Raw genomic sequence first — 24,266 nt, 5'->3', positions numbered from 1 at the left:
AAGCACAGATTGTCACTACCATTTCATCATGTCCTCAAATCCTTTATGTTTCTGGAAAGGTTATGCAATTATGACCTCATTTATAATACCCACTTCAGTAACTAATTCCATAACTAACGACCTGGGAGTGACAGGAAGTGAGTGGAAATTGCAGAGGCACTGGCCATAATTTTTCAGTCTTCCTTAGGCTCAGGGGAGGTGCCAGAGGACTGGAGAATTGCAAATGTTAAATTCTTGTTCAAAAAAGGGTGTTAAGATAAGTCCAGCAATTATAGGCCAGTCAGTTTAACTTCAGTTGTGAGGAAACTTCTAGAAACAATAATTAGGAACAAAATTAATATTCACATGAATAAATGTGGGTTAATGAAGGAAAGCCAGTAGGATTTGTTAAGGGAAAACCGTGTTTAACCAACTTGATGGAGTTTTTTGATGAAGTAACAGTGTGTTGATGAGGACAATGCTGTTGATGTGGTGCATATGGATTTCCAAAAGGCATTTGATATAGTGCCTCACAACAGACTTGTGAATAAAAAGGACAGTAGCAACACGGATATGGAATTGGCTGAGTGACAGGAAACAGAGCGGTGATCAATGGATGTTTTCTGGCTGGAGGAAGGTTTGTGGAGGAGTTCCTCAGGAGTCGGTGTTGAGGGCCATGCTTTCCTGATATGTGTTAATGAACTTGATGTACGGGGAACAATTTCAAAATTTGGGAATGATGCAAAACTTGGAAACAGTATGAACTGTGAGGAGTATCATGTAGAACTTTAAAGAGACATAGACAAGCTGGTGGAATGGGCAGACAAGTGGCAGAAAAAGTTCAGTGCGGAGATGTGTGTTTTAGTACGAAGAACATGGATAGACAATATAAAAAAGGCTACAACTCTAAAGGAGCAGAGGGACCTAGGTGTGTATGCTCATAAGTCACTGAAGGTGGCAGGACAGGTTGAGACAACAGTTACAAAGCCTAGGATTCTGTATGCTTTATTATTAATTGGGCCAGAGAGTTCAAGAGCAAGGAGGTTATGTTGTATCTGTATAAGACGCTAGTTCGGCCTCAGCTGGAGTATTGACTCACATTCTGGGCGCAGCACTTTAGGAAGGACGTGAAGGCATTGGAGAGAGTGCAAAAAAGATTCACGAGAACGGTTCCAGGGATGAGGAATCTTCAGTTATGAAGACACATTCGAGAATTTGGGTCTGCTTTCCTTGGAGAAAAGACTGAGGGGAGATTTGATAGAGGTATTCAAAATCACGAGGGGTCTGAACAGGGGAATAGGATCGAGAACGAGAGGGCACAGATTTAAAGTAATTTGCAAAAACAAAATGAGAAAAACTTTTTCACACAGTAAGTGGTTAAGATCTGGAACGCAGTGCCTGTGTGTGTGCTGGAGGCAGGTTCAACCGACATTCAAAAATAAATTAGACTGTTAACTGAAAAGGAAGAATGTGCAGGGTTATGGGGAGAAGGCAGTGGAATGGCACTAAGTGAGTTGGTCATTCAGAGACCAGGTGTAGACGTGAGTCTGCACCCCAACAATTGAGATTCTGTGGCTTATTGGGTGAAAACATTCTATTCTCCCTGCCCCCTTCCCTCCTCCACTCCCAAGTTCCCTCCTGACTCCTAAATTCCTCATTTCCCATTATCCCATGCCCCCTGGGATTTGAAGCCTTCACCAAAGGGTAGAAGTTGCCCTGTTGCTCAATTCTTTCCAAGTATTTGAAAATTATTTTCCAAAACAAAACACTGTCTTAACCTTTAACTTAGACCCCTGATATTATGAAGCATATTCCTTGCTCCTTACAGGGCAATAATATCTTTCCTGTTATTGGGTGCCTAGAGCTGCACACAAGTACTGAATGATAAACCAAGAAATGTTGAACATGCTCTGGATTTCTGAGTGTAACCATGGGGATAAAATTAACTTTAACTATGGCTCCAACACTCAGTATTACACAGCCCTAGATATGGAGAAACCACCATTCTGTGGCACTTCATTTGATAACCTTGAAGCTTTAGTGGATTTTCTGCCCCAGGCTTAAATGTCATAACATCCTCCTCACCTTTGAAAACCTAAATCAACAAACCATTTGTCAACAAAGAATCCCTTTCCCGCTTAAGATGCTAACTCTTGTTGGTGTGCAGTCCCAGAAAGCTCTCCCTTTCAGCTGCCAGTGTCATCATTCCTGGTTCTGCCACGTCAAAGCGGGTGGGTAGGTGGTGAGAAACAGCAACAGCTGTCAAGCGACAGTGCATTGTACGGCCTCAGTAGCTTACCAGTGCCTCAGTCACACTGCAGCACTGTTAGGATTTAGTAAGCAGGCACTGGAGCCTGCAAGAAGCCCCTTCTATGCACCTTGATCATCTTTGACCCAGGAAACTGGGTTGGGGGGGACAGTGCTGACAAACAGATGAGTTGATCCTCCTTGAACACTGCCATCAGATAGGAAATTCCAGCAATCCATTTTAAATTTTCTGCTTGCCTGTGCACCTTACAAAGTGCAGTCCCACTAATGTCTCCTTGGTGGTGCCATTCATAGCAAAAAAATAAATTATTCTTGTCAGCAGCACCACCAATGAGCAGTTGGCTGAACTGCAGCCTTCATTCCCACAAAATCTCTTTGCACCTGCCTAAAGATAAGACTTGTATTTATGGGGCAACTTTCTGAACCTCAAACCATTCTAAAGAGTTTTAAAGCAAAGTAATTACTTGGCTTAAATAAAAGCAAACTACTGCGGATGCTGGAAATCTGAAACAAAAACAATAATTCCTGGAACACAGCAGGTCTGACAGCATCTGTGTTCTGAAGAAGAGTCACCTGGACTCGAAACATTTCTCTCCACAGATGCTGTCAGACCTGCTGTGTTCCAGCAATTATTGTTTTTGTTTAATTACTTGGTTGTTGTAATGTCAGGAAAAGTGGCAGCCACACTGCACACAGCAAGATCCCAAAACAGCAATGAAATAGCGACCAGATAACCTGTTTTAGGGTTGTTAGTTCAGGGTTAAACATTGGTCAGGATACAGAGAACTTTGTGCTCTTTTTGAATTAGTGCCACTGGATCTTTTATATCCACATAAGAGGACAGCCAGAGTCTCAACTGACTGTCTCACTTGAAAGACAGTACACTCCCATAGTACTGAACTGGGCTCAATTATGTGGACAAGTCTGTGTAGCAGGACTTGAGTCAATGACCTTCTCACTCAAAGGCTACAATAAAACACAAGATCCACAGTGCAATTCTTCCCCCTGGAATCAATAGACAAGAACTAGCTTACATCAGGTAAATAACCCTTCTCATGCCAGTCAGCATCACCTTCAGAAAATTCTCAAAGGTAAGATTTTAACCTGTTTGATACTTTGAACTTTGGGTTACCCTGATTTGTGGTGAGAAGGTAGAGCACAACATCTCCATGGAGTTACTCCAGTCAAAAACCCATTAGATTTCTGTGCTTACAGCACTGATGAAGAAAAAGCTTTTAAGGAAATGTTTAACAGAGAGGTATAATATCGTACAGTTTACGGTGCTAAATCTTTATTTTGACTGTTCATCAGGTATTTAGCCATGTAAACACAAAAGACTGTATGTGGACCACAACTGCACATTACACTTATATGCACATTTACCATAGCAACATCCCAAGGTGCATCTCACAAGCATTATCAGACAAAATCTGACACCAATACAGAAGAAATATTAGCAGAGGAGACTAAAAGTTTAGTTAAAAAGATAGGTTTTAAGGATCACCTTAAAAGAGGGAGGTGGAGAGACTCAAGAGTTCCAGAGCTTATGACCTAGACGTTTAAAGGTATGACTGCCAATGGTGGTGAGAAGATGATGGCAAGCATGTAAAGGGCCAGAATTGGAGGAATGCAGAGTTACTGGAGGGTTGTAGGGCTGGAGGAGGTTACCGAGATAATGAAGTCAAAGGTATCTCTGTTCATCAGTAGAACAACATATTTAACCAAGTGCAGATCAGTGAAGTCATTGAGCTCATCCTAGGCAGAGATGAAGTCTCCCACATCAGGTTATTAAACTCCTTACTGACTCCAATGTTTTTGTTGCCATTCTTCATTGCAGGTATTGACACCTCAGTGCACTGTGCTTCCCAAACCTGGTCCTGCACTTGATGTTTGATGCTTGACCTGAAACGATGTTCAGGGTGAATCTCTCTCATTCCATTTGGCGTCTCATTTTCCTCTACAAGGTTCTCCTCAGCAATGAGAAGGATATACGAGTTGGAGCCCCAGCCCTGAGAGTGTGGCATTGTGGAATGGAGGGAAAGTTGAAAGCTTAGGGTAAACCTGCAGTTCTTTTGGGAATGTTTTATTTTGTGATTAATGTTTTTTGCATGTGCAAGAAGCAGTAATGGCCTCTGTGGCTGCGGGTTTCTGCCAGTGGAATATGACTAGGCTCAAACCTGAAGTAGGAAATAATGGAGGCAAGCAATGTGATTGGTTATTTGCTGCTTAGCTATTTACCAATTAGAAATGAGAAAAATATAGAAACATAAGCAATGAAGAAAGGAAAAAGGACCATCAATTCACCTGTTAAAATGAAGGCAGCAGGTTCGACACACACAAGACACAAGTAATGCTCACAAACAGGCTTTACTGAGACATACAGTGTTAAGGCTCACCTCTGGCAGTCTATATAGTTTCATTGTTCGCTGCATAGTCATGTTTCTGCTCAGATGGGAGAACTTCACCTCTACTAGTTTGCGTGGGTTTAGTGACCTGTGCCAGTACCTGCCCAACAGATCACAGAATACTCCAGTCAGTCACTGACAGAACTGAGAGCTTTGCCCACTGCGGTTAGTGGCTTGTCCTAAGCCCAAACGTGGTATTGCACCACACCTCAGACTGCACACGAGCAATGCCACAAATCACAGATTATAGACAATGCCACAAATCACAGACTACAGTGTACTGATAACTACATAGCAGCTACAAGGACAGAGAGGGGTTTGAGTGCTGCCAGAGGTGCACACTCCTCTAACATGGACAACTGATCCACTAAGTGGTGTCACTTTAACAGTGATTACAGCTCTTAAGCCATAGCTTCTTTGAGGGTATAAACGTGAACGGTGTAACACACCGTGCCGCAGAGTGACAGCACAATGGATTTTGTCGTCCTATTGCCAACAGGAAAGAACTGATCATTCCTTTACCACTACCCACCTCACTGAACAGAATGGATTTGTCCAGTCTGAGATGGTGGGGTCACATTGTCAGCTAAGAGCATCACCATACTTTGTTAGTGGACACCAGCGCAGGGACAACAGAATAGATTTCCAGGTCAGTCAACACCCTTTTAGTCAAGAAGCCACACATGGAGGACAGAGGCTCATGAAACAACAGGTCCACTGAAGACCACAGAGGGTGGGTTGCAGGTATACTCCTGTCTGTACAGGGAGTATATCGCTGTATCACAGTAGCAAGTGGTACAATGCATCATCCAGATTATTTCGACTAGAATCCAAGTACGCAGCGCGCCACAGTTTGACACACAGGAACACATCCTGCTGCACCCAGGGGCGTGACCCTATGCATGCACTACCCCTGCAACACCAGCAACACCCCCTCCCCTGACTACACCTCCATCCAGAGATAACCCCGCCACTGTACCCAGGGACACCGGCCCACTCCACACAGAAATCCTACCTTCCCACCTCCTGCAACACCCACACCACCCCCCCATCCAACCTCAACCTCCTGCCAAATGCAGACGTGAGAGCAGAATTTGGAGGGGTCTGTATCTCATTAATTTACCTGCCATGTGAGTGTTTGATGGGGCAGTGTAGAGGGACCTTTACTCTGTATCTAATCTGTGCTGTACCTGTCCTGGGAGACCATGACGATTATTCTGATGGGTGCGTCAGGTGAAAGATATCAAGGGATATGGGGATAGTGCGGGAAAATGGCATTGAGGTCGAAGATCAGCCATGATCTAATTGAAAGGTGCAGCAAGTTCGAGGGGCCGGATGGCCTACTCCTGCTCCTATTTCCTATGTTCCTATGAATCTAAGGCTTACACATATTGTTCAGTAGGATGGGCTAAACCTGGACCTTACCTGCATGTGCCTACAGGTTTAGGCAGCACCACACCTGCAGTGTATACAGCCTGATAGCTGCCTTCAAGGTTGACTCTCCTGGTGATCTCCCGGATCAGGACTGGAGCCACCCGTTTAGAGCGCAGCTTCTTATGCACGCACAGAAAGTTAATCTCCACCATCTTCTTCAGACTGCCAAAAAATAAAAATTAGAACTGAATTTTTACCAATACAAACAAAAAAGTACAAACACTGGAAATCAAACAAATACAACAGGTTATGCAACATCTGTGGAGAAAAAACAGTATTAGAGCACCCCCCCCTCTCACTGCCTGACACCTTACCACCCCCCCAAGCTTACCAATGGTGTTGCAAAAGAGCAAGCTTTAGACAAGTGAAAAAGGGGAGCACTGGACATACCCTGAATGGCTGTAAGCCATTACTAAAGTGGAGCTTCCCTCTAGATTCTCTTGACTCATGTCCTTTCTCATCTCATCTTGTCTATGGTGTCTTTATACTGCTCTCTCGATCCTAGCCCCATTGCATTCCAACTTTCCTTCCTGGCCCTCACATTAGCTCTATGAAAATTGGTTCCCTTTTCTCAAATACAGTCCTCTCCAGTCAATAAACCCACTGTTGAGCCCTCTGTTTCTGCAATCTAGTACCCCATCTCCAACCCCACTTTCCTCTCCCAAGTTCTTGAACAGACTGTCACCTCCCAAATTCACACTATTGTTGCCAGGTTTGAATTCCTCCAATCAGGTTCTTGCCTCAGCATTGTTACTGTCACCAATGGCATCCTCCGTGAACTTTGCATTCCTGTTCTCAACCTGCCGACAGGCTTTGAAACAGTTGACCACACTATCTTCCTCCATTGTCCAGATGGGTGGAACGACCCTCATCTGGTTCCAAAGTTACTTATCCAATCATAGCCAGAGAATCTCCTGCAATGGCTTCTCTTTCTGCTCCCACAGAGTTACATTTGGAGTCTCCAACTGATTTATCCTTGGCCCCCACCTATTTCTCATCTGGTCCTCAGCATCATCAGAAAACATAGCGTCAGTTTCCATGTGTATGCTTACAACATTCAGCTCTACCTCACCACCAGCTCTCTTAGCACCAAGGCAGTGGAGGGGTTATCAGCTTGGATGAGCTACAATTTCCTCCAATCAAACAGGAGGAAGACAATTTCCTCCAATTAAACAGGAGGAAGACCAAGGTCATGATCTTCAGCCTAACCTCTGCCATAAAATCCATTCTCTCGCCACTGTCCCAGGATGCGACAGACTGTCTGCAAAGCTCTACCATTTGGAAAACTAAAAGGTGTAACACTGAAGGAAGAGACAGATAGTGATAACTAAAAAAAAAAACTTTACTTGCAATTAGTCCCAATTATTAAATACGAGCTTACGTACTGGTCATAAATCTGAATATTAGCTGGAATGGCACTGATGAAACCCACTAATTTCTTGTTGGAGACGACCCGTACACCACAGTGCCACTGAAGCAGCCAGCCAGGGGGGCGCAGAGCCCTAGATAAGGAACAGAACAATAACACATTTATTGAAATTTATCATGAAGGAAATTGATGTAACCTGAAAGCACTTGTGCATTAATTGATAGGTATCAGAAGTGTGCTAAAACAGTAACCCACACACCCCAGCTTTACTTCATCACTGCGCAGGCCAGTAGTGGACCTACTGTTTAGTCACAGGAAGCAATCCAGCATTTCCTATACCTTCAACAGCAGTTTTTTGGATGCAACAAAAGTCAGGCCCCAGACACAACTGGATGTGTGGAGTTCTCCTTGTTGATGTTGGTACTGAGTTTCAGCTTTCCATAACTCAGTCATACATGGTATATATTTATTAACAAGTTTATTTTAATAATACCATGGAAGGTGTGTTGAACTAACTAGTTACAACACTAACAACTCATGTAAATGGGGTACCATACGGTATAAAGATTACTGAATCAAAAGTGTCCAGGAAATGGGCTGTGTAAGGATTACTGAGTTGTAGTTCTCTGAAAATGGGGTATCACATAGCTCAAAAGATATTCCAAGGGGTTGTTTTTATTCTCAAAGTGCTGTTAATGATATGTCAGCTATCCTGTACTATTATTGAATCCAAATTTCCTAACTCGTTCAGGTTTCGGGAAACATCATTTCAACAGAAAGCTCAATCAGGTGGCATCTACAAAACTGAATCACAATTACTTCTTAAATCTCTTTTGTTAAACTGTTCAATTTCTAAATATTTTTTGTTTAAAGGGTGGAAATCAGGGGTGCAGAGGTCCTTAACTTCGAATCAATAACAGCAAGGGAGCAAAATATTCGTAGATATGAGATTAAACTTAGTGTACTAACCCATCACCCTCGCATTATTGCTCAGTAATCGCCACATCATATAGTGCCCTATCTTCCTCATGCTACAGCGTGAAGATTATGGGCTATATGAGATCCCATCTCCCCACACTACAGCTCAGAAATCCCTCACACTGCACGGCATCCCATTCTCCCTCACATTATAGCTCAACAATTCTTTTCTCAGGTTGTGTCAAAGCATGTTGTGGACGTGCAGAGACAGCCGTACCTTGCACCTAATCATGATGTTACCTGACTTGAGAATGTTAACTGTGAAGTTACTTGATCCATGAATGCTAACATGTCTAGGTCAGGTACAGCATGGGATTAGAGCTGGAACTGAGGCACCTTTTCTCATAGTTGAAAGAAAGTTTATAAATCTAACCATGTAACCAGTAACTCTACTTACCATAGTAAAAACTCAGGTGAGTAATCAAATCTAAACATGTTGTCATCATCCTCCACATAGTTCTCATTCAGCAGGGTGTACAGTTCCTTCAACTGGGTGTTCAAGCACAAACAGGTTAGACTCACCTCAGGGTAGTTGCAGAGCACTTCAACATACATCAAGGGGAGCCCCAAACATCAGAAGTTAAACCAAGTTCAACAGTTTTATTAGCGGTATCGACTCACAGGCAGTGCATGTTACATATAAATATTGGGAATCCTTGTCTTACTGTGTTCAGCAAACTGTGGGTTGCGGCCCCCAGTTGGATCGTGGGATGAACAATTGGGGTCAGGAGCTCAGAGGCATCAATGGTGGCTATGGAGTAGAGACTCAGATAGGTCAGTCCTGGTTTCAGCTTAGAGGCCTCTTAACATGCGCGCATACTATTTTTTTTCCTGCCTTGGGCGTTAGGAGGGTGTTGCCTAATGAAATGAGCTCTGAGGCGCAATCACTGCCTCCAACAGACCCTGCAAAATGGCAGATTATTTTTCTGTAAACTTTTGCTTTTTTAAATGTCACGAATCATAAATTTGTGCCCATGTCCCTGCCTTTGAAACATCTGCAAGTCATCAGATTCTGCAACAGGCAAACATGCCCTTCTCCCAAACTATCAACTTTGGCCACAGAAAGACAACAACTACACTGCACAGTATGAATGAAACATGGGAAATCGAATGATATTTTGATAGTAGAATCACAGACCATTGATTGAATGATTATTTGTAGTTTCTGGTTATTACTAATAATAACAATTAAAATTGATTCAGAGAGACAGCATAAATGGACAGAATGTACACTGCAGGTGATTTATGGTGGGTTTGCAGCTGTCTCTTTTTATTTATTCATTCATGGGATGTCGCCTCACTGGCTGGGCCAGCATTACTTGCCTATCCCTAATTGCCCTTGAGAAGGTGGTGGGGAGCTGTCTTCTTGAACTGCTGCAGTCCATGTGGTGCAGGTACACCCACAGTGCTGTTGGGAAGGGTGTTCCAGGATTTTGACCCAGCGACAGTAAAGGAACGGCGATATATTTCCAAGTCAGGATGGTGAGTGACTTGGAGGGGAGCTTCCAGGTAGCATTCCCATGTGTCTGCTGCCCTTGTATTTCTAGATGGTAGTGGTCGTGGGTTTGGAATGTGCTGTCTAAGGAGCCTTGGTGAGTTCCTGCAGTGCATCTTGTAGATAGTACACACTGCTGCCACTGTGCATCGGTGGTGGAGGGAGTGAATGTTTGTGGATGGAGTGCCAATGAAGTGGGCTGCTTTGTCCTGGATGGTGTCAAGCTTCTTGAGTGTTGTTGGAGCTGCACTCATCAAGTGGAGAGTACTCCATCACATTCCTGACTTGCACCTTGTAGATGGTGGACAGGATTTGGGGAGTCAGGTGGTGAGTTATTCGCCGCAGGATTCCTAGCCTCTAACCTGTTGTTGTAGCCACAGTATTTATATGGCTAGTCCAGTTCAGTTTCTGGTCAATGGTAATACCCAGGATGTTGATAGTGGGGGTTTCAGTGATGGTAATGCCATTAAATGTCAAGGGGCAATGGTTAGATTCTCTGCTGTTGGAGATGGTTATTGCCTGGCACTTGTGTGGCACGAATGTTACTTGCCACTTGCCAGCCCAAGCCTGGATATTGTCCAGGTCTTGCTGCAGTTGGACATGGAGTGCTTCAATATCTGAGGAGCTGTGAATGGTGCTGAACATTGTGCAATCATCATTGAACATCCCCACTTCTGACCTTATGATGGAAGGTCATTCATGAAGCAGCTGAAGATGGTTGGGCCTAGGGCACTACCCTGAGGAACTCCTGCAGTGATGTCCTGGAACTGAGATGACTGACCTCCAACAACCACAACCATCTTCATTTGGACTAGGTATGACTCCAACCAGTGGAGTTTTCCCCCTGATTCCCATTACTCCAGTTTTGCTAGGACTCCTTGATGCCACATGGTCAAACGTGGAGTCAAGCGCAGTCACTCTCACCTCACCTCGGGAGTTCAGCTCTTTTGTCCATATTGGAACCAAGGCTGTAATGAGGTCAGGAGCTGAGTGACCCTGGCAGAACCCAAACCGAATGTCAGTGAGTAGGCTGTTGCTAAGCAAGTGCTGCTTGATAGCATTGTTGATGACCCCTTACATCACTTTTCTGATAATCGAAAGTATACTGATGGGACGGTAATTGGCCAGGTTGGACTTGTCCTGCTGTGTGTGGACAGGACACATCTGGGCAATTTTCCACATTGCTGGTAGATGCCAGTGTTGTAGCTGTACTGGACCAGCTTGGCTAAGGGCATGGCAAGTTCTGGAGCACAGGTCTTCAGTACTATTCCTGGAATATAGTCAGGGCCCATCGTCTTTGCGGTATTCAGTGCCTTCAGCCATTTCTTGATATCGTGTGGAATGAATCGAATTGGCTGAAGACCGGCATCTGTGCTGTCACAGATCATCCACTTGGCATTTCTGGCTGAAGATTGTTCCAACTACTTCAGCCTTATCTTTTGCACTGATGTGCTGGGCTCCCCAATCATTGACGATGGGGATATTTGTGGAGCCTCCTCCTCCAGTGAGTTGTTTAATTGTCCAACACCCTTCACAATTGGGTGTGGCAGGACTTCAGAGCTTAGATATAATCCGTTGGTTGTGGAATTGTTTAGCTCGCTGTTTGGTACGTAAGTCGTCCTGTGTTTTAGCTTCACTAGGATAACACCTCATTTTTAGGTATGCCTGGTGCTACACCTAGTATGCCCTCCTGCACTTATCATTGAACCAGGGTTGATCCTCTGGCTTGGTGGTAATGGTAGAGTGGGGGATATGCTGGTCCATGAGGTTACAGATTGTGGTTGAGTACAATTTTGCTCCTGCTGATGATGGCCCACAGCACCTCATGGTTCCCCAGTGTTGAGTTGCTAGATCTGTTCAAAATCCATCCCAGTTAGCATGGTGGTAGTACCACACAACACAATGCAGGGTATCCTCAATGTGAAGACGGGACTTGGTGTTGGCACAAGAACTGTGTGGTGGTCACTCTTACCGATACTAACATGGACAGATGCATCTGCGGCAGGCAAATTGGTGAGGAAGAGGTCAAGTATGTATTTACCTCTTGTTGCTTCCCTCACCACCTGCTGCAGACCCAGTCTAGCAGCTATGTCCTTTAGTAATCAGCTAGCTAGTCTGTGGTGGTGCTACCGAGCCACTCTTGGTGATGGACATTGAAGTCCGCCACCCAGAGTATATTCTGCGCTCTTGTCACCCTCAGTGGTGTTCAACATGGAGGAGTACTGATTCATCAGCTGAGGAGGGGGGGGGCGGGGACAGTATATGGTATTCAGCAGGAGGTTTCTTTGGCCATGTTTGATCTGATGCTGTGAGACTTCGTCCATCACCTCTGCTGGGTCTGTCCTGCTGGGATGGTGATGATGGTGTCTGGGACATTATCTATAAGGTATGATCCTGTGAGTATGACTATGTCATGACTAGTCTGGGGCCTGCTTTCCCAATTTTGGCGCAAGATCCCAGATGTTAGTAAGCAGGACTTTGAAGGGGTGACAGCACTGATTTTGCCGTTGTTATTTAGGTGATCGTGCCAGGCGGTCCGTCTGGTTTCCTTCCTTATTGGATACGACTGAGTGGCTAGGAGTCAACCACATTACTGTGGATCTGGAGTTATATGCGGGCCAGACCTGGTATGATTTTGTTCCCTAAAGGAACTTTTAATTAGGCTTTTAATTCCAGATATTTATTGTATTCAAATTCCACCATCTGCCAGAGATGGGATTCAAACCTAGGTCCCCAGAGCTGGTCACAATACCATTATGCCACTGCCTCTCCATTGATGCTACCACAGGAGTAATGGAGCATAGACTAAACTTATGGACCATAGTTCTTCAAACCTTTCACACTTTCCTACATTACTGTTTGAAACATCTTCCCTGTCTCACCTAAATGATGTAGGACATTGAAGGAGAATTTTAGTACATTTGTCAGAATTTCTCCCTGTATTTTTGCCAAATGATCAAACACAATACACAAATGACACTAATTACCCATTCTTGTTATTTTCCAGAGGGACTGTCGGTCTCCTGTCAGAGAACTTTGGGGAAATTATATGCGCACAAGGGACTGAAATCTAGAATTTGAGTACTGGTGCATGAACCTTTCATCATGGCTTTCCTTAGGGCAGGAGGTCCCAAGGCCAGGCCAGTCAAACTGATGTGTGTAGAAACTTCAAATTGTGAGCTGTGGCCTTTTCTGCCCAATGTACAATTATTTTAGCAAATCTCACCTAAGGGACAGAAATGTCCACGTTCTGGACCCACTAACAACACTCTCCCCACTACTACCAACCCACTTTCACTCTGGGGGTCACACCAATTTTCAAGCATTAAAATGGAGTCACAACAGGAAAAAGTTTGGGAAGTACTGCAATAGAACATTATCCTTCATGTAGGCAGAGAAACAGGAATTATAACAAACTCTGTTGTGTGTGTATTTGTATCAGACATGGTCAGTGAATGATCTTAACTCAAACACTTGAAACCAAACCATATTCACACCATTGAAGAGTAAGTCCACCGCTTACAATGGCCACTTACATTGTTTAATTTGGACAAGTAGAGCGGAGTGTAAGCATATAAATTGGTTAGGTCAAACTGTGTGTCAGCTCAATAGAGCAGGAGTCCTATCTGAGCAGATCCTGGTACACTGCAGATGGTCCAAAACACCACCTCCTGCATGATACAACCCAGCTTCACGACAAAGTCTTAAGATCAACTGGACTATCAGCCTTGGTGCGACATTCTAGCATGACACAGTGCATCTGTCAGTGTGTTACAGCTGATCCCAACACTCAAATTTTTAATTTCTTTGGTAACTGCGTCTTCAGCTGCTTAGAATGAAAAAGCATTCTAGGAATAAATCAACGTATTGTACATACATAGAATGTTCTGGTGAAACACTATTTGCAACTTTGGCTCACATGCTGATGTGACAAAGCTTTTGTTTGAACTTCATTTAACACACTCCATTACAAACCAACACGTCTTCCATTTAAAATAGAGCCATGAAACATATTCCCAGTAACTTCTATATCCTCCACAAGGCAACAGCTGGTGGGGTATTAATCGATACTGCAGATCCACTTGTTTACAGCGGCTGCATGGGTCAACTTCGATAAAAAGCAAAATGCTGCAAATGCTGGAAATCTGAAAAACAGAAAACACTGGCAACACTCAGCAGGTCAATGAGTGTCTGTGCTTCACACTTCTGCTTTGAGGGGAGAAGTGTTCATGATTCTGGCCATTTTCTGTGGTAGCCACAAATCACTGGCCTTGTTCATGGTGCTCAACTCCTCTGTGGCTTCCTGTGTTCCCAGTAACTAGAAGCCTCATTCCCTTGGGATTATCAAAAATCAGAACTCCTGTCCAGGATAATCAAGGTAGTCATCAGAACACACTGCACAGGGTAATCACAGCAATGTCCCATCACTCTGTCATGCAGCATGAGAGCATACCGCCTACCATTTTATTGGGCTGCCCTACCCTTGTACCTCCCCTTCCACCATCACTTATCTTGGCTTGGGGAAAATTTGATGTTAAAACTGACGAATGAAATCCTTTCCATGTCATTCACTAGCAGTAGCATCAGATACTCCCAGATCAGCTACAACACAGATTAGATGCAGAGTATAATCTCTCTCTCTCCTCTGCTAATGCAAATGCCTCAGTCTCAATCTTAGAGCAATATCCTCTCTCCAACAGCAACATGCTTACCATTTCTTACACCAAAACTCTGTGGTCTGAGTGGGATTGGAAATCTAGTGCCAGTTGGTGCTGAATTAAGTGCGGTTTTATATTGTGGGACTATGGCCCTTAGGAACCTGGTCTAGACTACACAAACTCTGTATAATTCTTAGAACTGGCAGCTGGAGAAGACTTCATCCCATCTATCCGAGATGGATTTCATGCCAGCCCCAGGGGCAAAAAGACTGGGCCTGACACAGTCCAATGTCCTTCTAGTACTTTTAATATAACACATAATCCATTCAGTTTGTATATTTTGGCCATCAAGGGCAGTAAAATATAAACTTCTTGGAGCAAATTTGACATGAAACACCACAACAGTCATCCAACAATGACTCACCACTTCAGCATTCCCAAGGTCCAGGGCATCCCATAGAAATCCCTGTGGTAAACTATAGGGCTCTTGTCGAATATTATCCTTGTCTGGCTCAATAGGGCCATGGACTGTCACTACTTCACCTGCAAAACAGAGGGTTCAGTTCATTTTCCGGTGAATCATCTAAACTATATCTCACTCCAAGAAAGTGTAAGCACAGTTTTTTTTAAAGCATACATCCCACATTACTGTTCCAGACAACAGCTGAGGTACAGAGCCATCGGCACAGGCTACAGAAAAATCAGCATGTTACTCTTCGCTGGTCTCAGAGGACATAGCAGCTCCACTGGTTGAGGGTATATTAGTGAGATCTGGGAGAGGTTGATGGGTCTAGACCTGAAGACCAAAGCAAAGGGTAAAGTGGTCAGGTAGGAGCACCATCACAAGGAATGTTATAGCAAGATAAGGAATATAGCCACACTGCCACAGTCACTATATGATGGACTTGGAAAGAAAGGCGAACTCCATTTCTCGAATCTCTCTCTATGCAAGGCACTTTGACATCAGGACGGGACACTCCTGGAGAGAGGCTGCAGGTAATGGCGAAAGAGGTATTGTCTGACCATAGAGATGCAATGATCTGCCCACAGATACTGACAGCCATGAGCAAATGCCAACTACCTGACAGGATACAGGACCAAGATATTAGAAGTCAGCAGAACTTGTTAGGATTCAGAAACCATGGACAAGATATTTTGGATGTCCACTCAAAAATGAAGCAAAGGCACTTAATGCCCTACCACATCAGTATCAGAGCACAGCTGCTCAAACCTTCCACCAGCTCTTCAACCTAGAATTCTCCTTTTAGCCAAACTCTCTCTCATGCGCCATAACCCTCTGAGAACTCGATATTCCTCTTCTATTGGTAATATTGCAGCTGAAAGGAAGTTGCTCTGCAAGTAACTCTGCAGCAGTTCAAGGTGGCAGCTCACCAGCACCTTCTCAAGGGCAATTCCAGATGGGCAACACATACTGGCCTAGCCAGTGACGCCCACATCTGTGAAAGAATAAAAAAAAACAACAGCCACAGTCTTGAAAACTTCTATTAATGCAGCATCCACAACCTTTCCAGAGAAAAAGTTGCAGATTTCCCTATTACCTGTGCTACCTGATTTCATTCCTCACCGAGTCCTACTGTGCCAGTTCTGGAGGGAACAATAAACCTCTACCAAGTTTAACAAGAATACAGAAAAGAAGAGAAGATCACTTATAAATGCAGGATCTTCTCATCACTGGAGTTTCCAAAAGGAATCCTGGATAGCATGGTCATCAAGTAACATTCAAGCCACACCATTGTCAGGCAATGACCATCTCCAACAAGAGAGAATCTAACAATCGCCCCTTGATGTTCAATGGCATTTCCATCACTGAATCCCCCACTATCAACATCCTGGGGGTTACCATTGACCAGAAACTGAACTGGACTTGCCATATAAATACTGCGGTTACAAGAACAAGTCAGAGGCTGGGAATCCTGCAGCGAATAACTCACCGCCTGACTCCCCAAAGCCTGTCCACCATCTACAAGGCACAAGTCAGGAATGTGATGGAATACACTCCACTTGCCTGGATGAGTGCAGCTCCCACAACACTCAAGAAGCTTGACACCATCTAGGACAAAACAGACCGCTTGATCGGTGCCACATCCACAAACACGCACTCCCTCCACCACCGACGCACAGTAACAGCAGTGTGTACCATGTACAAGATGTACTGCAGGAATTCACCAAGGCTCCTTAGACAGTGCCTTCCAAACCCATGGCCACTACTATCTAGAAGGACAAGGACGGCAGATAGATGGGAATATCACCACCTGTTAGTTCCCCTCCAAGCCACTCACCATCCTGACTTTGGAAATATATCGCCGTTCCTTCACTGTCACTGGGTCAAAAACCTGCAACTCCCTTGCTAACAGCACTATGGGTGTACCTACACCACATGGGCTGTTGCAGTTTAAGGCAGCAGCTCACCACCACCTTCTCAAGGGCAATTAGGGATGGGCAATAAATGCTGGCCCAGCCAGCGAAGCCCACATGCCGTGAATGAATAAAAAAACTAAGAGAGACAATAAGGGTTCACTGGTAGTGACATGCACAGTATGCTCATTTATAAGGAGTCCTTTGTGCTGGCCACTTTACAATTTGATTTTAGCTAACAACTTGCATGTACAGAATGCCTTTAAAGTAATGGAATATCTTAAGGTGCTTCACAGGAGTGTTGCCAGACAAAATGTCACACCAGGCCACATATTAGGTCAGGTGACCAAAAGCTAGATCAAAGAGGTAGCTTTTAAGGCACAAGTCAGGATATATTTCCAAGTCAGGATGGTGAGTAGCTTGAAGGGGAACTTCCAGATGGTGATATTCCCATCTATCTGCTGTCCTTGTCCTTCTAGATAGTAGTGACCATGGGTTTGGAAAGCACTGTCTAAGGAGCCTTGGTGAATTCCTACAGTACATCTTGTACATGGTACACACTTCTTAAAGCAGGAGCAAGAGACGTAGAAAGGTAGACAAGTTTAGAAAAGCAATTCCAGAACTTAGGGTCTTGGCAGCTGAAGGCACCAAGGTGGAATGATTATAATTTGGGATGTGCATGGTGCCAGAATTGGAGGAGCAGAAATCTCAGAGGTTATAGGGCTGGAGGAGATCATTGAGTTAGGGAGGGGTGAGGCGATGGAGGCATTCGAAAGGATGAATATTTTTTTTTAAATTAAGGTATTGCTGAACTGGGAGAATGTAAGTCAGTGTGCACAAGGTTGATGGGTGAATGAGATTTTCTGAGAGTTAGGATGTGGACAGCACAATTTTACATGAGCTGAAGCTATTGGAGGGTGAGCATATGTATTAACATATATTAGGAGAATGGGGTAGAGGGGGAAGCAGGGGAATACATTTCTATCAAAGGAAGGGTTTCACCAACACGAACATGTTTCAGCGTATTCAACAACATTGCTCCATTCCTTCAAGGGATACTGCAAATATGCTGGCCATGTTACATCCAACCTGAATATACTCAATACACCCTCAAAAAGCTTTCTATGCTGCAGATACGTACCAAGCTTTGGCACTGGCTGGGTGTCCCAGAACTGGTAACTACGTTTGGTGGCCTCCTCCATGCTCTTTGCTGGACCCTGGGCAACAGAGAATAGCTCGATGGCCTTCTGGATCTCCTGCAACTTCTCTGCAGGTAATGAGTTAACCTGAAAAGCATTTAGCACAAAAGAAATCTGAACATCTCAATCTTGTAACCATTCTGCAAAGCATCCAGTGACATTGGGGTGAGTGCTCTCAAACTATGGCACTCCAGATCCAGCCTTTCCATAAATTTGATGGCAGGTCAACACCAGAACTCAAACCTAAACCACAGTGGAAATGATTAGTGATTGTATGATTGGTTGCCAGAATGCTGTATAATTTGCAGCATGCTCCTCCAAATAGCCAATTTCAAAATGCTAACAATTTGCCTGATGCACCCCACTGCATCCTGCAACAAGCTGGGGCTGGTCAAGTCAGTGGTATCACGAGTCATCAGTCAGAACTGTATTAATGGGGTAGGTTAAAATTTAATGGAACTGTATTTGACAATAGAAGACTTTGCTCGGTGCTCATACAGCTATCACTGTATGTCAAACTTTCAGATCTGTAACTGGGTGTTTAAACAGCAGCTAAAAATATTATCCATATTTAAAAGTGACAGGGTAAAAACCAAATCTACTGGTAATGATACTGTCCTCATTCCCATAATGTGCAGACTATGCTCTCCCACATAGTTGTAAATAATGATAAATGCATTATATTCAAGGCTGTAACATACCGCAGAGGACATGAGCTCAAGTTTCAAAAATGGGGTTGGGGAGGGCACAATTTGAACTTAGCTACTTGATGCAGCATGGTGAACGTATGGCATGAACTATGGGGATATTTAAAGAGTAAGTTGGATGACTTTCATGAAAAAAAAGAACTGGAGATTTGAGTTTTAGGGCTGGTTAGATGATTATCTGACCAGGTACTTATTACTTATACAGCATCCTGCAACAAGCTGGAACTAGTCAAGTCAGTGGTATCAGTCAGAACTTTGTTAATGGGGTGGGTTAAAACACATCTGTACAATACAATGGAACTGTATTTAACTTTAGGTATATAAATATCTCAAGGACCTGAAATCCAAATGTGGGGTGAAGGGTCCTTAATATGTGTAACAAAATCACAAACTTAAAGGACAATCCTCTAAACATTTTAGCCATTATTTTTTGCTCAGAGTGGCACTGCTGGGAGAACTGGTGGAATGTGCAAATGACTCCAGAGATCCAGCTACTGTGCATATACCCTAGGCATACTTGCTGTGCACTATGGTGACATGGCTATGGCATCATCACTGCGCCCACACACAAACCAAAATGGTTTGTCTGCCCAGGTGGGCAGACAGGTCTTCTTGGTGCCACTGATTTATTGGAAGCTTTCGGCCCCAAGACGGGGCCCTAATATAAAAGCAGTTTATGGAAGATTTCAGCTAGGAGATAGAATGAGCAACTCTCAAACATGCTCCTCCCTGATCCACCCATCGAGTGTTGCTGGAGGAGTTTTCCAGGGAAAGGAAGTGCACTCAACATTAACAGCCAGACAAGACAATAAATAACCTTTTCAAAATGCGAGTCTGGCATTCTGCTACCATCAGCTCCAGCCCAGATGACAGGTGCAAGTTAAAAACTGATAAAAATATAGAAAAACGACAACTTCCAAAAGGTCAAAGAAACAATTATTAACATTTCTATCAGTGATTCAGAGACTTACATTTCAAACTCTCTAGTATGACTATAATGATAACAATGAAAACCTCCTGATAAGAGGGTTCAGTATAAAATAACTAAAACCGCTCCTTTTTAGAAATGTAATACAAGGTTATAGTTAAACCATACAGTAAAAAAAAAGCTCTTAGACAGTTGCCCATGAGCTTCCGTGCAAAGATTTATTTGAGATTAGAATGAACACAAGAAAACATTTCTTTATACAATCTTCAACTGCAATACTTCAGTGTGGGGCCATAATTCTTCTCCCCAACACCCCAGCCCACTTTCTGGGGACAACGTGCCTGTGGGTAGATGTGTGGTTTCACTCAGTTTCACATTGGGGTGAATGAAACTTCAGGTTTTGTTTCGATGGAGCTGACTTGGGTGCAGTGAGAGAAAAGAAAATCAGGGAAAGAGCACCATGAAGGAAATGAAAGCGGAAACTCATCATGATATACTGTATACAGGGAGGCTCTGCGCAACATGTCACCCTCAGCTGCTTGATTAAATATTTATAATTAAAAATTAATCTATAATTAACAATTAGTCAATCTCCTGTTACTTTGCACATGGGAGAGTCAAAACCAGTTCTAGTGTTCGGGTGAAGTTGAGGATAGTAATTAGAAAAGGGCACACAGGTGTTATTCAGTACCTGCATCAAACCAATACATTCTGTCCTTGTTTATATATTATAATTTGACATCATTTATATCTAAATAGAACAGGCGAGAGCAGTCTGGGAAGTGGAAAGTAGAGTTGGTTGGAATGTTTGCAAGACAGGCTGATGAGCTGGGAGATGCAGAACTGACGCGCTGCAGTGCCACACTAATATAAAAGCAAAATATTTCAGACTTCCAGCATCTGCAGTAAGGACAGAAAATGCTGTAAATACTCAGCAGGTCTGGCAGAAAGAAACCGAGTTAACATTTCAGTTTTGTTTAGTTCTGATGAAAGGTCATCGACCTGGAGCGTTAACCCCATTTCTCTCTGCACAGATCCTGCCAGACTTACTGGCCAGCATCTTCCGGTCGGCAAGCGGGGGCGGGGCCCGCTCGCCGATGCTTTAAATGACGCAGGGTGACGTCAGGCATGATTCCAATGTCACCCCGCATTATTTAGATTGTCAGTTCAGCAGGCGCATAGCCAATGCGGATGCGTGCCCGCCGACCTGTCAACGGCCTATTAAGGCCATTAAAAAACCAATGGAACTCATTAATGGACCTGCCCGTCCAACCATAAGGTTGGCGGGCAGGTCAGGAGCCCAGGCGGGCTTGTGAAAAAACATGAAACCTCATCCATGGGCGGGATGAGGTTTCATGAGTGATTTAAAAAATGCAGAATATTTTACAATAAAAGTTATGGACATGTCCCAACTTATGTGACTGTCACATGAGAGGACATGGCAGGGAAATTTTTTTCTAATCTTTATTCAAAGTTTTAAATCGGAGCTGATCACCCTGAGGCAGCACTTTGCCTCAGGGAGATCTGTGCGCTCTTTCGCGTGCATGCGTGAAAGAGCGCAGTGGCGCGCAGTGCTTCCAGGCGGACATCACGCTGGGTGGGCCTTAATTGGTCCGCCCACGTAAAATGGTAGCATGCCCCCAACTGGGGGTGCCGATTGGAAGCCCGCCCACTCGCACCCGCACTTCGGAGTATTTCCAACATTTTCTGTTTTTGCCTCTGCAGCGCCACCATTGGTGGGAGGGTGTAGTCTGTGTGTCAAGTTTACTGAGGCAGCATTAATTATAAAGGTAGATATAGGAACTTAGGATGGAAAAATTGACACACAAGTAGCTCTTCTAGCAGAAAGTATGTGGAGACACAAGATTTTTTTAAAATCAAGAAACTGTGAACAAGTCAGAAAAAGGAGTGTTCAAATTATGTACTGTCCAAATGATGCCACATTTAAGTATTTCACGTTCCAAATGAATAAGTCAGGATGCTATACTGTTCTCTCCTCATTGGAAAAGTCAAAACATACAATAGCATTTTGGCTTGATTTTGCTTCCGAGGATGCAGGCTGTGTTTTCAAGCCCTGCTCCAGGATTTGAGTGCACAATGTAGGCTACAATACACAAAGAACTGACAGGGTACAGTGATCAGGAGAGATGGGAAGACGACTTTTAAAATTTAAACCACTGGACCGTGAGAAGTGGGCACATATTTGAAAGAATACAGGGAAGTGAACTATGATGACAGCTGTTGAGAACACACATTTAAATTCCTTCAAGGATTTGTTTCTCCCTATCTGTGGAACCTGCTGCAGCTCTACAACCACCCCCACATTTTCCATTCCACATATTCCAGCCACTGTCAAATTCCATGCTCTAGAAATCTCTTCCTGAACAAACATTCAGCTCCCTTTCTTAAGGCCATCCTTAAAACCTACCTTTGACCAATCCTTTGATCTTCACTCCTAATGTCTCTTTTGGTTCCCCATTCATTTTAAAAAAAAAATTATGCCTCTGTAAAGCACTTTTGGTACATTCTTCTACATTAAAAAGTGCTATTTAAATGCAAGTTGTTGCTCTTGTTCAGATTCTGTTGTGAAAAAAAGGCAAATGGCAGGAGGAATAAAGGAACAGAGCAGAATTGGAAACGCACAACACTATCTTTTAGCTACAACTAGGTTCAGCACCAAAGAAGGGCATTTGGCTCAGTGTGCCTGCTCATAACAAAAGAACATAGGAATAAGAGTAGGAGTAGGCCATATGGCCCCTTGAGCCTGATTCCCCATCAATATGATCATGACTGATTTTCTACCTTCCTGCTCCAGAACTTAGCATTAGCACCAGAAATTGTTCCCCTTCAATTATTTATTGAATTCCCTTTTGAAAGTTAGTCATCCTACTTCCACCACTGTCAGATGGTGCCTTCCAGATCATAACTCATTGTATAATTTTTTTGTTGATCATGTCACCTCTGGTTCTTTTGCTAACTACCTTTGATCTGTGTCCTCTGCTTACTGACCTGCTGCCACTCTTATTTTTACTCTATCAGATCCCTTCGTGATTTTGAACATCTCTATCAAATCTCCTCTCGACCTCCTCTGCCCTAACAACAACAAACCCAGCTTCTTCAGCCTCTCCATATAACTGAAGTCCCTCATCCTTGGGACCATTCGAGTAAATCTTTTACCTACCCCCTCCCAAGGCCTTGACATGCTTCCTAAAGAGTGACACCCAGAATTGACCACACTACTCCAGCTGGGGCTTAATCAATGTTTTATAGAGGTTAAGCATAACATCCTTGCTTCTGCATTCTACACCGTATTTTAAATTCTTTCTTGGAATGTGGGCATTGCTAACAAGGCCAGCATTTGTTGCCCATCCTTGCCTTGAGAAGGTGGTGGTGAGCTGCCTTCTTGAACCGCTACAGTCCACCTGGTGTAGGTACACCCACAGTGCTGTTAGGAAGGGAGTTCCAGGATTTCGACCCAGCGACAGTGAAGGAATAGTGACATAGTTCCAAGTCAGGATGGTGTGTGACTTGGAGGGGAACTTGTGGTGGTGTAAATCACCAAGGAACAAAAAAAAGTAAAATATTTTACAGGCACATCAATAAAAAAGGTGGCGTTCGGAATAAGACCATTAATGGATAGATAGGATATTACAGCCAATAATCCCATTGCTTTTAACAGCCTTTTTAACTTGTACACATACAAATATCTAAAGATTTTAAGACATCACCAGGTTCTTGCAATCCCATTAAAATTGTACCAATTAGTTTACATTGCCTTTCCTCATTCTTCCTACCAAAATGCATCACTTCACACTTCTCTGCACTAAATTTGGAACATCTAAGCAAAGTGTATCATGTTATTCTCACTATTAAGACGATGATGGAGAAAGACACAAGCAAGAAGAAAAGCAGGGTAATAGCCTGGCGTGAAGTTGATTTTGAGGAGCTCAAAATAAAACTTCGGAAAATGGGCAACAATATTGCCAAACAATGCTATAGAACAAGAACAGGGAATATTTAAAACGCTGCTAAAGGAGTGCAAGAAAAATATATTCCGCTAAAAGGAAAGAACAACCTAGACACTAGCAGAACTCCACGAATGAATAAAGAAATAAGGGAACAACTAAGGGTTGGAAAGAGACATTAAGTACATAAGACAGCAGAGGAGTACATGAAAAGAGAGAATAAAGAGTTTAGGAGAGAAGTCAAAGGACAGTAAAGCTTGTATTATCCAGCACTGTACCAAACGGAATGCTCCACTAACCAGAATTTCTGACAGTTCAATTAAAAGCTGGTCTGAAGGTTGGAAATTAAGATGCAAATGGCACATTTCTGAAAGCTAAATGTCAGGTTTGGTCTTCAGTTGTAGTGGTAATTAGTTTGGTTCTGATTTTCTTTAAAAAGCTGGCTGGAAACCCACAAAGCTGCTGGAGATCAGAGGCAGCAGTTACCACTCGGAGCAACTGTCAG

At 43.6% G+C, this 24,266-nt stretch overlaps 1 protein-coding gene across 1 annotated transcript in view; it reads right to left on the bottom strand.

The window, feature by feature from the left end:
- The window catches only part of nmt1a (N-myristoyltransferase 1a), an 83,272-nt gene that overhangs the window by 18,714 nt on the left and 40,292 nt on the right, over nucleotides 1-24,266 (bottom strand). Inside the window, exons 3-8 of the mRNA XM_078529863.1 lie at nucleotides 18,104-18,248; nucleotides 15,011-15,129; nucleotides 8,831-8,922; nucleotides 7,472-7,588; nucleotides 6,078-6,248; nucleotides 4,644-4,752 (exon numbers count right to left, since the gene is read on the bottom strand). Of these exons, the coding sequence (XP_078385989.1) occupies nucleotides 4,644-4,752; nucleotides 6,078-6,248; nucleotides 7,472-7,588; nucleotides 8,831-8,922; nucleotides 15,011-15,129; nucleotides 18,104-18,248 (753 nt within the window). The remainder of the gene's footprint in view (nucleotides 1-4,643; nucleotides 4,753-6,077; nucleotides 6,249-7,471; nucleotides 7,589-8,830; nucleotides 8,923-15,010; nucleotides 15,130-18,103; nucleotides 18,249-24,266) is intronic.

Source organism: Cetorhinus maximus, chromosome 25 (genome assembly GCF_964194155.1).
Source record: "Cetorhinus maximus chromosome 25, sCetMax3.hap1.1, whole genome shotgun sequence".
Taxonomy (NCBI): Eukaryota; Metazoa; Chordata; class Chondrichthyes; order Lamniformes; family Cetorhinidae; genus Cetorhinus; species Cetorhinus maximus.
The sequence above is the reverse complement of the archived record's forward strand: the minus strand, read 5'-3'. Positions and strand labels throughout refer to the sequence as shown.